Genomic DNA, 12928 nt, shown 5'->3' on the forward strand with positions numbered 1-12928 from the left:
CTTTGATTTCCTTTATCATAGCTATGCTCCCATTCCACCCCCACCCCCGCCCCCAAGGCTGTTTATTCCTCACCTCCAGCAACTTTTGTATTCATTCCACTTAAGCTTCCTACAAACATATCCGTATCTTGGCTCTTATCACACAGTACTGTTTAATTATGAACCTCTGATTATGACCTCTGATATTTCCCTCACAACTACAAAACTACTTGGCATGTTTCTTTAAAAGAAAACAGTTCAGAAAACTAAGTATAGAATAATGAACTTAAGGAAGCCAATGCGGCATAAATAGATAGAGTGCCAGATTTGGAATCAGGAAAAGCTAGGTTTAAATTCTCCTTAGATACTTACTGGGCAACTAGGTGAGTCAAGAAGACTCATCTTTCTGAATTCAGATCCAGCCTCATACACCTACTAGCTGTGTGACCTTGGGCAAGTCAGTTAACTTTGGTTGCCTCAGTTTCTTCATCTGTAAAATGAGTTGTAGAAGGAAATGGCAAAGCACCCCAGTAGTTCTAACTAGACAATCCCAAATGGAGTCAGGAATAGTCAGATGGGACTGAATGACTGAACAGAAACAACTAGATATTCAATATGTGACCCTGGGCAGGTCACTTAGCCTCTCTCAGCCTTTTCTCTGTAAAATGGGAATAATAGCACCTACTCCATAGGCTTGCTGTAGGACCAAATGAGATGATGTGGGTAAAACACTTCTCAAACCTTTGAGTACATCAGCTGTTGTTATTAGTTATTTTATGTATTACTGCTTGTCTGTATAATTTTCCAGTAACAAAAGTGATATAAAACACTTTGAGAAACATCTCCACTATTTAAAATGCATGGAAATGTTTATTTAAGCATGTTGTATACCTTGCACAGCAATGATGTAATTTGAATTAAAAACCTTAATTTTTTTCCTCCCATGAACAGGTTCATACCAAATTCCACTGCAGACAGGCCCATGATCCTGGCACAGACACTTCCTGTGTGACATTTTCCTATGATGGCACTGTCCTTGCCTCTCGGGGAGGTAAGTGTAAGAAAATTCTTGAGTATGTGTTGTTCAGAGCACTGTTTTCAATACAAAATGAACATTTTAAAATCAAAAGTGAACCTCCTAGAAAAAATCAAAACTAGCTCTATTTTTTATATTTAGTATTATATTAGTCTACCTTTTCATTAAAATAACTAATCATTATGCTGCTATAGGTTATTTTAAAAAATCAAGCAAAAATATTTTTAGTGTTCTATTGATTTTCATAAATCTCAACTTTAGTTGCCATTTTCCTAAGAGTTCTAAATTCTTCAAGGATTCATTCTAAGGATAAGCTGTATCTCCACTGCTTATTTGCTAATATTCTAATTATACTTTCCATACGTGCTGCAAGACAGTCTATTCTCTGGAACATGGTAGCAGTGTATTATCTTCAGCCAGTGGACCCACAGAAGAAAGGAAAATACACATAACTGTAACTTTGTAAGCAGAAGTAGTATATTCCCATTTTTTCCTCTTTTTTAGTTTATTTAGCCACATAACTCTACTCTGCTTTCCAGGAAACATTTAAAACAATATTTATTACACTCTTATTCTGTATTTTGAGCCTATCATCTCTGTTAAGAGTGGGACAGAATAATCAATCAGTGGCCCACTGGAATTATGATCAATGATATTAAGCCTTCCAGAGTTACTTATCTTTGTAACATTGTTATTGTGCAAATTGTCCTCCTTCTCCTCACTTTACTCTGCAGCATTTCATATAAGTCTTACCAGGTTTCTTGAACTTGTCCCATAATTTGTTCAACCATTCCCCTCAATGGTGGATGCCCCCTCAATTTATAGTTCTTTGCCACTACAAAAAAAGAGCTATTATATATATTTTTGTACCTATGGGTCCTTTTCTTTTATTTCTTTGGAGTATAGATCTAGTAGTGCCTGGCACATAGTAGGCACTTAAATGCTAGTTGACTGACTAATGGTGAGTCAGAGTATGTAGTTTAGTGACTTTTGGGGGCATGGTTCTAAATTGCTTTCTAGAAGTTCCACCACTGGGATGTACGTTACATTAATGCTCCTGTTTTCTCACAGTCCCTCAAGCATTTGTCTCTTTCTTTTCTTGTCAGCCTGATGTGTGTGAAGTAGAAAGTCAAAGTTTCTTTTTTGCTTTTCTCTATTAGTGATTTGGAGCATTTTTTAAAAATATGGCTCTTAATAGATTGGATTTTTTTCCTTCAAAAACTGCCTGTTCTTGAACCATTTATCATTTGTGGAATGCTCACTTGGACATTTAAAGCCTTCTCCCAACTTCCTTTCCAGTAGTATCTCAGTTTTTCACCTTTGTGAGCTCTTTATTCCATTCTCCCTTTTCTCTCTATTTCAACCAAACTGGCTTGCTAGCAAATCCCTGTGTACAACTTTCCATCTCCTTATTTGCCTTTGCACAAGTGGTTTCCTTTGTCCAGATTTCAGTCTGTCTTTCCTTATGTCCTCTTCGTAAAAATTGTAGTTTCATTCAGAATTCCGCTCAGGTGTTGTCCTATGTGAGGCTTTTCCTGAATCCCCTAGTTATTAGCACTCTCTCCTTATTGACATCATTTTGTATTTAATTGCTTATATCCATGACGTATTCCCCTAGTAGAATGTTAGCTTATCAAGGGCAGTGACTGGTTTTTGTTTTTTGTTTTGTCATTGCACTTGTTTTCCCACAGTCCTTCCAACATTTGTTATTTGAATTCCTCATTAATCTTTTTTTTTCCTTTGCTTCCCAGGCCTAATGTCATTTTTCTTTGGCAGAGGAAGTAGAAATGAAATGAGTTAAATCACTCTGCTTTCTTTTTCAAGTCTATCATTATCCAGCTATCTACTTCAAGCAGCAGTCACGTCTGATCTGATTTTCCTTGACTTAACCTCCACCCCTGGAGTTATCTATACCAGTGAGACCGCAGAGTCAGCCCTTATCCCTCTAAATTATAAGGCAGCCTTGCTTAAATTTGAGCTGTCATTCTGTCCAGGAGTTAGTCAGTAGCCTGACAGAGGGAATATCTCCTCTAGAGCTCTTTCCATTATTGTAAATCTCTTTTAGTGTCTTCTTTGCCATATCATCTTTTCTTGTCTCTCACCTTTGGATATTCTTTAGAGCTCTGACCATTTTGTCTATATATTCATTCTAGTAAGATTATCTTCTCTTGTGTGCAGCGATACAGAGATGATACGCTAAAATACTGTTTTAACCCAATGAGTTTCCTTCAATTTAGACCCATATCTTTCACTCTTTGTTTAAGATGCTTAGAGATAGCACAGGGGACAGAGCACTAGGTCTAGAGTCAGAGAGACCTGATTTCAAATCCAGCCTTAGCTTTGTAACCCTGGGCAAGGCTGCCTGCCTCAGTTTCCTTAACTGTAAAATGAGGACCATGTTAGCATCTGCCTCACAATGTTGTGAGGATCAAATGAGATAATAATTGCAAAGCACTTACAAAGTACCTGGCACATAGTAGAGGCTATATAAATGCTTATTTCTCCTCTCTCTCTCTCTCTCTCTCTCTCTCTCTCTATCTATCTCTCTCTCTCTCTATCTCTCTCTCTCTCTCCCCCTCTCCCCCCCTCTGCCCCTCCCCTTACCCCTTCCCCGCTCCCCCCTCCGTCTCGCTCTCTCCCTGTCCCTCTCCCCCCCTCCCCTCCCCCTCCCTTGCTCCCCACTCCCTATTGCCTTTATGTCTTGTTGCCACCTTCAATTCAGGAAGGCAAAGCCAGAAATTTGAGGCTTTTTACTTTTTTTGCTTTTGGCAATGGCTTTTCTCCCTTCAACCTACTGAAGTCTTTGATGAGTATTTCATCCTTTTTTATCCATCACTGCCACATATATTTCATTGTCTCTCTATCTCCTACTTCTGATGCTTTTTTCAGGCTCCTTTTTTATTTTTTTACATTCGTGCTTTGACCACTATAAACTTTGGAGACATCCTGTCTGCGTCCTCTTTCTTTAGAACAGTCTGGAGTGATTGGATTGATCGTATTATCAAGCTCCTCAAAACCTTCTATTGGTTACCAGTTCAGTTTTAGATCAAGTATAGATTCCTGTCTTTGGACTTGGAATCACTCAATGATTTTATTCCCACCAATATTGCACAACACTGTGTTTCTAATACTCTTGAATCACTAGATTTGAAGCTAGAAGAGATCATAGAGATGAATTAGTCCAAATCCCTTGTTTTACAGGTGAGTAAACTGTGATCCAGAAAAGTGAAGTGAATGCCTAAGGTCACACAGGTAGTAAGTCAAAGAACTGGGAGTATAATGTACATTTTGTTAAGCCAGAGCCAGTCTTGTTTTCATAATAGCATATTGCCCTTGGGACTTCTGGCCAAGTTGGCTTGCTAAATGGGAGGCAGGCTGTCCAGTTCTTATGTACTTATTCTAGCAAAACCCTTAATTTTTTGCCAGACTGAATAATGATCAAGAAATCCAGTGAGAAACTATAGTAAAAATGACTTATTCTGGTGCATAAAACGTCAGCCAGAAACCCAAAAGCAATAAGTCCTTTCCAGCAAAGTTAATGCCAGCTTGACCAGAGACAAGACATTTGTGTCCTGTTAGACTCTGTGTCTGGAGGCAGCATGGGCAAAACATTCTGCAGAAAAAGCCATAGGATTATCAGAACACCCTAGGATAGGCTTCCTGGCAACCTAGGGAGCAGCAGTGTGAAAAACCCACTGCTGACCCATTCAGAGCCTCAGTGCTCACAGAAGGGGAAAGTCCAGGCCTACGGACTCTGAGGCCCCAAGTGTCTGAGAGGGCACTGAAGATCTAGCATTATGAACCTGAAGATTCAGTTGGCGGCTAACTCTGTCAGATGGAAGTCAGTAGAAGAACTCAGGGAGCCCAATAAGAGACCTAGTAGGGCTGGCTACCATAGCCCAAAAACTGGTTCAGTTGTTTTTTGGTCATGTCCAGCTCTTCATGACCCCATTTGGGGTTTTCTTGGTGAAGGCATTGAAATGGTTTGCCATTTCCTTCTCATTTTACAATGAGGAAACTGAGCAAACAGTGTTAAGTGACTTGTCCAGGGTCACACAGCTAGTAAGTGTCTGAGGCCAGATTTGAACTCAGGAAAATGAGTCTTCCTGACTCCAGGCCTGGCCCTCTATCCACTTCACCACCTAGCTTTGAGTAAATCAAAGAAAACAACAACTAGTGTCAAAAATTAAAATGAAAGCTCTGGAGAAAAGAATTGAAAGGAGAATAAATAGTTTATAACAGAAAGTGATCCTAAAAATGTAATCCCTAAAAATTAAAATTGACCAAACAGGAATCAATAACTCTGAAGCAACAAGAATTATTAGAACAAAAGTCAAGAGATAAGAGAAAATCAAAGATATCTCATATTAAAAAAAAAACTGACCCAGCAAACAGTTTAAGGAAAAATAATTTAAGAATCACTGGATTCCCTGAAAACCATATTAAAAAACAAAAGCCCAGACACTGTATTTCAAGAAACCCTAAATGAAAAGTTGCCAGGGTCTATTGGAAACAGAGGAGACTGGGGGAATGTTAAAGAGAGGATAATCCTGTGGATGAAGAATTAGTCACATGCAAAACAAAATTCCTGATTATAAGAGGGGAGGAAGAAAAAAATACTAATTAAAGTCGGGGGTGTGAAAGAAATATGAATGAATACAGAATGAAGTGAGCAGAATCAGGAGAACAATTTAGAAAAACAATGTTGTAATGAAAACAACTTTGAAAGGCTTAAGAAACTCTGATCAAAACCCTATGATGAATTCTGTTGCTCACCTCCTGACACAGAGAGAACAGACACAAGAACATACATTTTTGGACATGGCTACTGTGTGGATTTGTTTGTCTTGACTATGCTTATTTGTTACAAGGGCATTTTTTCCCTTTCTTTCTCTCAATTAATCTGGGAGAATGCAGTCAGAGTAAAGGGAGTTTAGCAATAGTGATGCCTCTAAAAAGGCTATTGAAACATTTTTAAAATGCAAGGAAGAGAATGGTAAGAGTTTCATAAGGAAGCACAGGCAGGGACTGTTTGGAAAGTAATGTGTAGAATTTATTATATACTTTTTCTGAAAGCAGAAATTATGAAACAGAAATGTGGAATCCACGTGGAATCCTCTTTTCATGTATGTAGTGTGGATGGAAATGCTCTTTTTGTGGTGTTCAAGTTCAGAATTTAAAAAGAAAAGTTGCTCCATTATCATTCTTCTTGTATTTATCTTATCCCTGTCCAGTACTTACTCAGGTTTTCGTCCATACAATGTGGTTCACTCCACACATGTAATCTGTTCTCAAATCTTGTTATTTTTACCTTCATAAAATCTCCTTTATATGTCCCCTTCTCTCCACTCACACAGCTATAGACTTTGCTGCAGGCCCATAACACCTCATGCCAGTCACTACTCAGTATATTCTAGTGGCTCCCATCACCTGCAGGACCAGATGCTAAATGCTCTCTTTGGCATTTAAAGATCTTCACAACCTGATCCCTTCCTCCCTTTCCAGTCTTCTTACACTACTCCCTTCCATACACTCCCATGATCCAGATGCACCAGCTTGAATGGTCCATCTCCCAACCTGGTTGGTGCCTTTTTCCATGGCTATTCATCACCACCGAAATACTCTTTTTTTTTCTTGCCCCCTCTTCAAGAGTTTGTTTTGCTTCTTAGCAATCCTTCCCTTTTCTTAACCCCTTTCATTTCTATTTCTCTATTGGGTAATATGTATTTCTGTAACCAACTATGTGTGCATGTGTATGAGTGTATGTGTGCATGTGTGTACGTGTGCGTGCGTGCGTGTGTGTGTGTGTGTGTGTGTGTGTGTGTATTCTTCCAGAGTGAAGTTCAGGTGTCCTACTCACTCCCCACCACTCTCTCCTTTTTGTTGTATTGACTTATACTTGTACACCCCATTTATGTGAAATAATTTTCCCCGTTTTTCCTCTACTTCCCCCCCTCCTAGTGAGCTCTTGTTCCTTACCGTTTTCATTCTTCTTCTGAGATCATCAAAGCAGTCCCTCTGTTTAATTAGACTCCCTCTGTGACCCCTGATGATGATAGAGTTCTGAGGGGCTACACATATTTCCCCATATAAGAATGTAAACAATTTAATCTTGTTTAGTCCCTTATGATTGCTCACTCAAGTTTACTTTTTTAGGCATCTCTTGAGTCCTGTGTTTGAATGAGAACATTCTCTTCACCTCTGGTCAGTTCATAGGAATGCTTGAAAGTCTTCTTTATTAAATAACCATTTTTTTCACTGTAGGATTATACTCAGTTTTGCTGGATCAGTTATCAGTTATAAGCCCATATTCTTTGATTTCTGGAATATCATATTCTAAGCTCTTGGCTTCTTTATAGTGATGGCTGCTAAATTATGTGTGATCCTGACTGACTCCTTGGTATTTTAATTATTTCTTTCTGGCTGCTTACAGTATTTTTTTCCTTGACCTAAGAGCTCTGGATTTTGACTATAATGTTCCTGGGAGTTTCCATTTTAGGGTTTCTGTTAGGAAGTGTCTGGTGGATTATTTTAATTTTTTATTTTGCTCTCTATTCCAAGAGATCTGCTTGGGTTTTTTTTTTTTAAGATTTCTTGAAATATGTCTAGGTTCCTTTTCTGTTCATGGCTTTAAGGTAGCCCAAGGTTTCTTAAGTTATCTCTCCTGGATCTGTTTCCCAAGTCAGTTGTTTTCCTGTGAGAGCTCTCACATTTTCTCTTTTTCCCCCCAGTATTTTCACTTTGTTTTAGTATTTCTTGTTGTTTCATGGAGTCATTGGCTTTTATTTGGTCCATTCTAGTTTTCAGGGATTTTGTTGCTTGGGCAGGATTTTGTACCTCTTGTGCAAATGTTAATGCTCTTTTCATATCATTTTTCCATAACTTTCATTTTTTTTGCCATTTTTCCTTCTACTACTCATTTAGTTTGTGAAATAATTTTTTTGGCTTAAACCCCCCCCCATCCCCCCAACCCTTGTTTTAATTCTTCCAGAAATTCTGGTTGAACTTGTGTCCAAGCTAGATTTTCCTTTGAGGATTTGCTTGTAAATGTTTTTGAGTCATTCTCTTCTACAGAATTTGTGTCTTAAGCTTCCCTCTCACCATAATAGCTCTGTATGATGGGATTCTTTTGTTTTGTTTGCTTATCCTTCCAGCCTCCTTCTTGACTTTGGACTCTTATGTTAGTGCCAGGTTCTGTGCCCTTCTAGGGAGAATATCTGGGTTGAGCTTCTTTCTGTCTCCTTATATCTGGTTGTTTTGCAGCTCAGACTGAGACCCCTTCAAGCTTTCAGTGATATCAAGCTAACATGATCAGGGGGTTAAGTCTGTTCACTGCTCTTCTGGTCTGAGTTCTGCATGTTCCTGACTTCACATGTGGGTCTGTTGGCTTGTCCCTGGGTGGGAGTTTCAGTTCCAGATAGCTACTGGACTTGGCCACTGTTAGCCTGCTGGGAGGGTCTGCAGATTCAGAGTGACTGGACTGCAGGCTCGCCTTTGATCTGGGACTTCTAGAATGGTCGTTCTACTGCAGGCTCCCATGCTGGGCTAGAAGCTAGACCCAAGTCCCTGTTCTGCTCCTTAGCTGCTGTTTGCTTCTAAACTTGTTTGCTCCATATACACATCCTAGTGCAATCACTTTTCTCCTCCAGGCATCTGTGACCTAGGATGGAGTAGTGGCCATATATCACCTGTTATATATCACTGTGTATCACCTGCTCCCCATGTTAGTCCAGGGATCTCCTAGGGTCTCTTTCTGCCCCAGTGCCCAATCTCGTTCCACTTTCAGTCCTCAGGTACGAGAATGCTCCTTTCCTGGTACACTCCTGGCCAGACTCTGTCCCCAGTGTCTGCAGGTCTCTCTAAGTGTGGTCTAGAAACATGACTGAGACTTTTTGGTTTTCCTGATCTGAATTTGATTTGGTACATTTTCTAGATCCCTGTGGAGGAGGTTGGTTGGGGAACTTGGCTGGGCTGCTGCCTCCTGGAATACTCTCCCTCCTCAGCTCAAACCCTGCATCCTAGTGAAATCTTTCCCATCCCTCCCTGGGTCAGTGCCTTCCTTCTAAGTTTACCTTCCATTCACTCAGGTTCATCTGGTATGTTCTTAGTTATTTGCATGCTGTCTCCCTCATGTGAGCTTTTTAAGGGCAAGGGCTGTATATTTGCCTTTGTTTGTATCCAGAGCTTGCCTTGTGTCTTTGCTGTGTTGTGGACACTTAATGGCTTCTTATTGACTGACTGAAGAAATGATGAACTTGAGATCCTAGAATCCAGGCTCTACCAGTTACTAGTGGGGTAACAGTGAGCAAATCATTTACTCATTCTTCACTTTACTGACCTTATCTGCAAAATGAGGAGGGGCTCCAGTTGATGATCTTCAGCTCTAGTTCTATGATCTTATGAACAGTTTGTATCTCTTTCATCATTCTATTAGAACTCAGGTCAAAATCTACCTCTACCAAGAGCACATCCATATCCAAATTGAATGATTGAATCGTAATTCATCCAAATTCTTTTCACTTTATTCTGCATAATCTTGAGCATTTTATATAGAATATAACCTGTGTTTGCTTCTCCATCTCTTTTCTCCACCAGATTGTAAGCTCCTTGTGGTAAGAGACTACATCTAATCAAGTCTCTAGAAATCCTAGAGAAGCTTGTATGGTGTCATGTTAATATTAGTAAATGCTTAGTATTATTCTTAGAATGATCACCATAATAATAATTATATACTTTTCCCTTTTTCCTGTCGTTCATCCTAAAAACAGACGTTTTGGTGGTTTGATAGGTAAACATTTGTATTATTTGTATAACGTCTCAATTTAAGTATACTCAGCCAGTAGCCCCCAGAATATTGTAAATCACTCTTCTGGCTCTAATACTTGCCGCGCCAGCTGAACTATTTAATGCAGATTAATGTTTTTCTGTAGATTGCAGATTGTGGCCTTCTTGGTAACTTTCTGTTAAGAATAGAAGCAGTAAGTTAATATTCCATTGGGAATATTTTTTTGGATCTAGTCCAATAAAAGCAGATGGAGATCCAACCAGTTCTACATCAGCATACCTGCCAAATTTTGAACTTCAAAGAAAAGATTGCTGGTGAGGGAATGGAGATTTTTATTGAATCTCAATTCACTTCACTTGCATCTGATGCAAATTCCATGTTGTACAAGAGGGAGATGAGGCAGGTCCCAGCTGTGGGCACTGGGGAACATAACCAACAAAGACATTGTTTGTGTAAGTTCCGGCTGTCATTTTATTCAGGAATTAGTAGCCTGATCGAAATATAAGAATGTGATACTTTAAAAAATTCATTACTCTTAAATTGCCTAGGAAAAGGTGCAGTACACAGGAGAGCAATAAATAATAGTTGCAGTTATAGTTAGATTGTGAGGGAGGGATTGACAAGGATCATTCTTATCAGTGTTAATGAATGGATAGCTTTACCAACACTTTGCTGGGGAAAGAGTCTCTGAGGAGTTGAACTGCATTTTAGTCCTGATGGTTAGTCAATTAAGAGCTTTTGAAGAAAGCCGGATGTCCTGCAGAAATGCCCTGGGGGGAAATACCATCTGCTTGAAAATCAGGCTTGAGAGCACTTGTTGGAGACTTTCTTTTTATTTTACAGATGCTGTTAAAAATGGGAAAGTAATATCTGGAAGTCTTCTTAATAAAGAGATACCTGCCTCCTTTCTACCATTTTACAGTCTCCCAAAACAAATGCATTTGAAAAATAAAACATATTTTATATGTATGAGCTATTATTTTTAAGTCATGAAACCAGCAACATGCTGTTTCATTTTTCCCCTCATTCCTTTTCTAGGAGATGATACTCTAAAACTGTGGGACATCCGACAGTTTAAGAAACCGCTCTTTTCAGCTTCAAATCTTCCTACCTTCTTCTCAATGTAAGTGGCTGTTCTTTGATTTTGATGCACTTAAGGTTGGTAGATAAATGCAAAATTTCCTCTAATTAGGGGTTACTCACATTATTTATCATTTAGGGCATCCAAAAGATTGCCCTGGGATTTGATCTACCCCACCCCCATTCCCTCCTGCCCCCGGGGCCTCTTTTTATTAACCACATTACTTTTCCTCTTTTAGGTTGATTCTCCAGACAGTAATGAAAGATAGAGTTGAAGGTTCCTATTGGTATATTATTTTTTGTGATTAGGTTAAAGTATGAGGTTGTTTTGAAATAAATAAAATAGTTCTGTTAATCATATGCTAAAATATATGTGTGAAAATGTGAGTATATAAATATAGACGTAAGAGGCATTTTGGCTTAGTGAATAAAGGTCCAGCTCTAGAATCAGACTGAGGTTCAGATACTAGCTGTATGACCATGGGCAAGTCACTAAACCTCTGAATGCTCGTTCAGGTGATCAGTTATGTCTTACTCTTCGTGACCCTTCGTGGGATTTTCTTGGCAAGGATATTAGAGCGATTTGCCATTTCCTTCTCCAGTGGATTAAGGCAAACAGAAGTTAAGTCATTTGCCCAGGGTCACACAGCTAGTATGTGTCTGAGGTCAGATTTGCACTCAAGTCTTCCTGACTCCAGGCCCAGCACTCTATCTGCCTAACTGCCTCCAAACCTTCAAATGCTCCCAGTCAATTTCCTAAGACTATAAATAACAGCCCACTGAATTAGTAGATGAAGTTTCCACACCAAGAATTCCCTACACCGATGAAACCACATGTCCCTCCCTCTCTGTCACTCATTCTCTCTCTCTCTCTCTCTCTCTCTCTCTCTCTCTCTCTCTCTCTCTCTCGTGTGTGTGCGTGTGTGTGTGTAGAAATATGTAAATTTGCATTTGTATTTTAATTTTAAACTTCTAAATCACACCTATGATTTCATCAATATAGGGCTTTCCTGGTATAGAAATATATTTAACGCTTCTTTATAAGCATATTATAAGGAAGTGTTTATATGTATATGTATATATGTATATAAATATATCACATATATCTTTATATATTTTATTATATGGTATATACTTTACCTCGTTACAATAGACTTAATCCTAATACTTATTATGCAAATACCTTTATGATCCTTTTTGTCCAAGCATTTGACATCATTTACTTATTTATGTCATTCCCTGTTTGATTGATTGAGTATTATATCCATTTTACTAAATAGCTAACCAAAGGAGTGTTGTAGATTATCACAGTGAATTAGCAGCAAAATTGGGATTTGAACTCCCAGCCTTGTGGTTAGATCTGTGACAAATTTGCCTATGACTGTTGAGGTGTAATTTCACATTGGTATTCACTGTAACTAGGGTTGACAGGAACTGAATTACCAAATTTAGGAAACTGCAAGATTAAAAAAAATATTTAGAAATACTTTAGTTATAGTTTTCATCTTTTAAAAAACATGTCATTTTAATATGTACACAGTTCATAAGGTTGCTACCAATAATGCTGTTTATGCACTTTGGATAATATAGTCAATTACCAGAAGTCAGCTTTGTGCATATGTTTGTGTATATGTTTTGCAAATTATTTAGATAACCAGACTCCTAATAACAAGATCTGTTAATAACAGCCATCTATAGCAGTCGAGGTTGTGCTTCATTTAACGGCAAATGGCAAGGCCAATTCAAAGCTTTGGGAATGGAGGGAATAGGTCTAAAGAAATAATTCTATCATCAGAGAGTCATAAAATAAGTCATAAAAATAATTTTTGAGACCTTTCATGGCCTGAGACCAATTCATATTTTTCTTGGAGGCTTTTGATGTAGGCTCTTTGCATTTGTTGACTTCTGAACAAATTCTAGAGCTGCAGAACCCATAAAATAGCAAAGGGAAGCAGGGCTCCAGCCCAGGATAGCCTGGATGGTTGCTGGGAAGGGTCTGTCGCACAGAGCTAGGAGCAGAGTGGAGCAGAGCCTAACATGGGCTGTGC

General features: G+C 38.8%; 1 protein-coding gene across 1 annotated transcript in view; it reads left to right on the forward strand.

The window, feature by feature from the left end:
* The window catches only part of WDR70 (WD repeat domain 70), a 320082-nt gene that overhangs the window by 251250 nt on the left and 55904 nt on the right, over positions 1 to 12928 (forward strand). The window contains exons 11-12 of the mRNA XM_036736844.1: positions 931 to 1030; positions 10839 to 10923. Coding sequence (XP_036592739.1) covers positions 931 to 1030; positions 10839 to 10923 — 185 coding nt within the window. The remainder of the gene's footprint in view (positions 1 to 930; positions 1031 to 10838; positions 10924 to 12928) is intronic.

Source organism: Trichosurus vulpecula, chromosome 1, assembly GCF_011100635.1.
Source record: "Trichosurus vulpecula isolate mTriVul1 chromosome 1, mTriVul1.pri, whole genome shotgun sequence".
NCBI classification, from domain to species: domain Eukaryota; kingdom Metazoa; phylum Chordata; class Mammalia; order Diprotodontia; family Phalangeridae; genus Trichosurus; species Trichosurus vulpecula.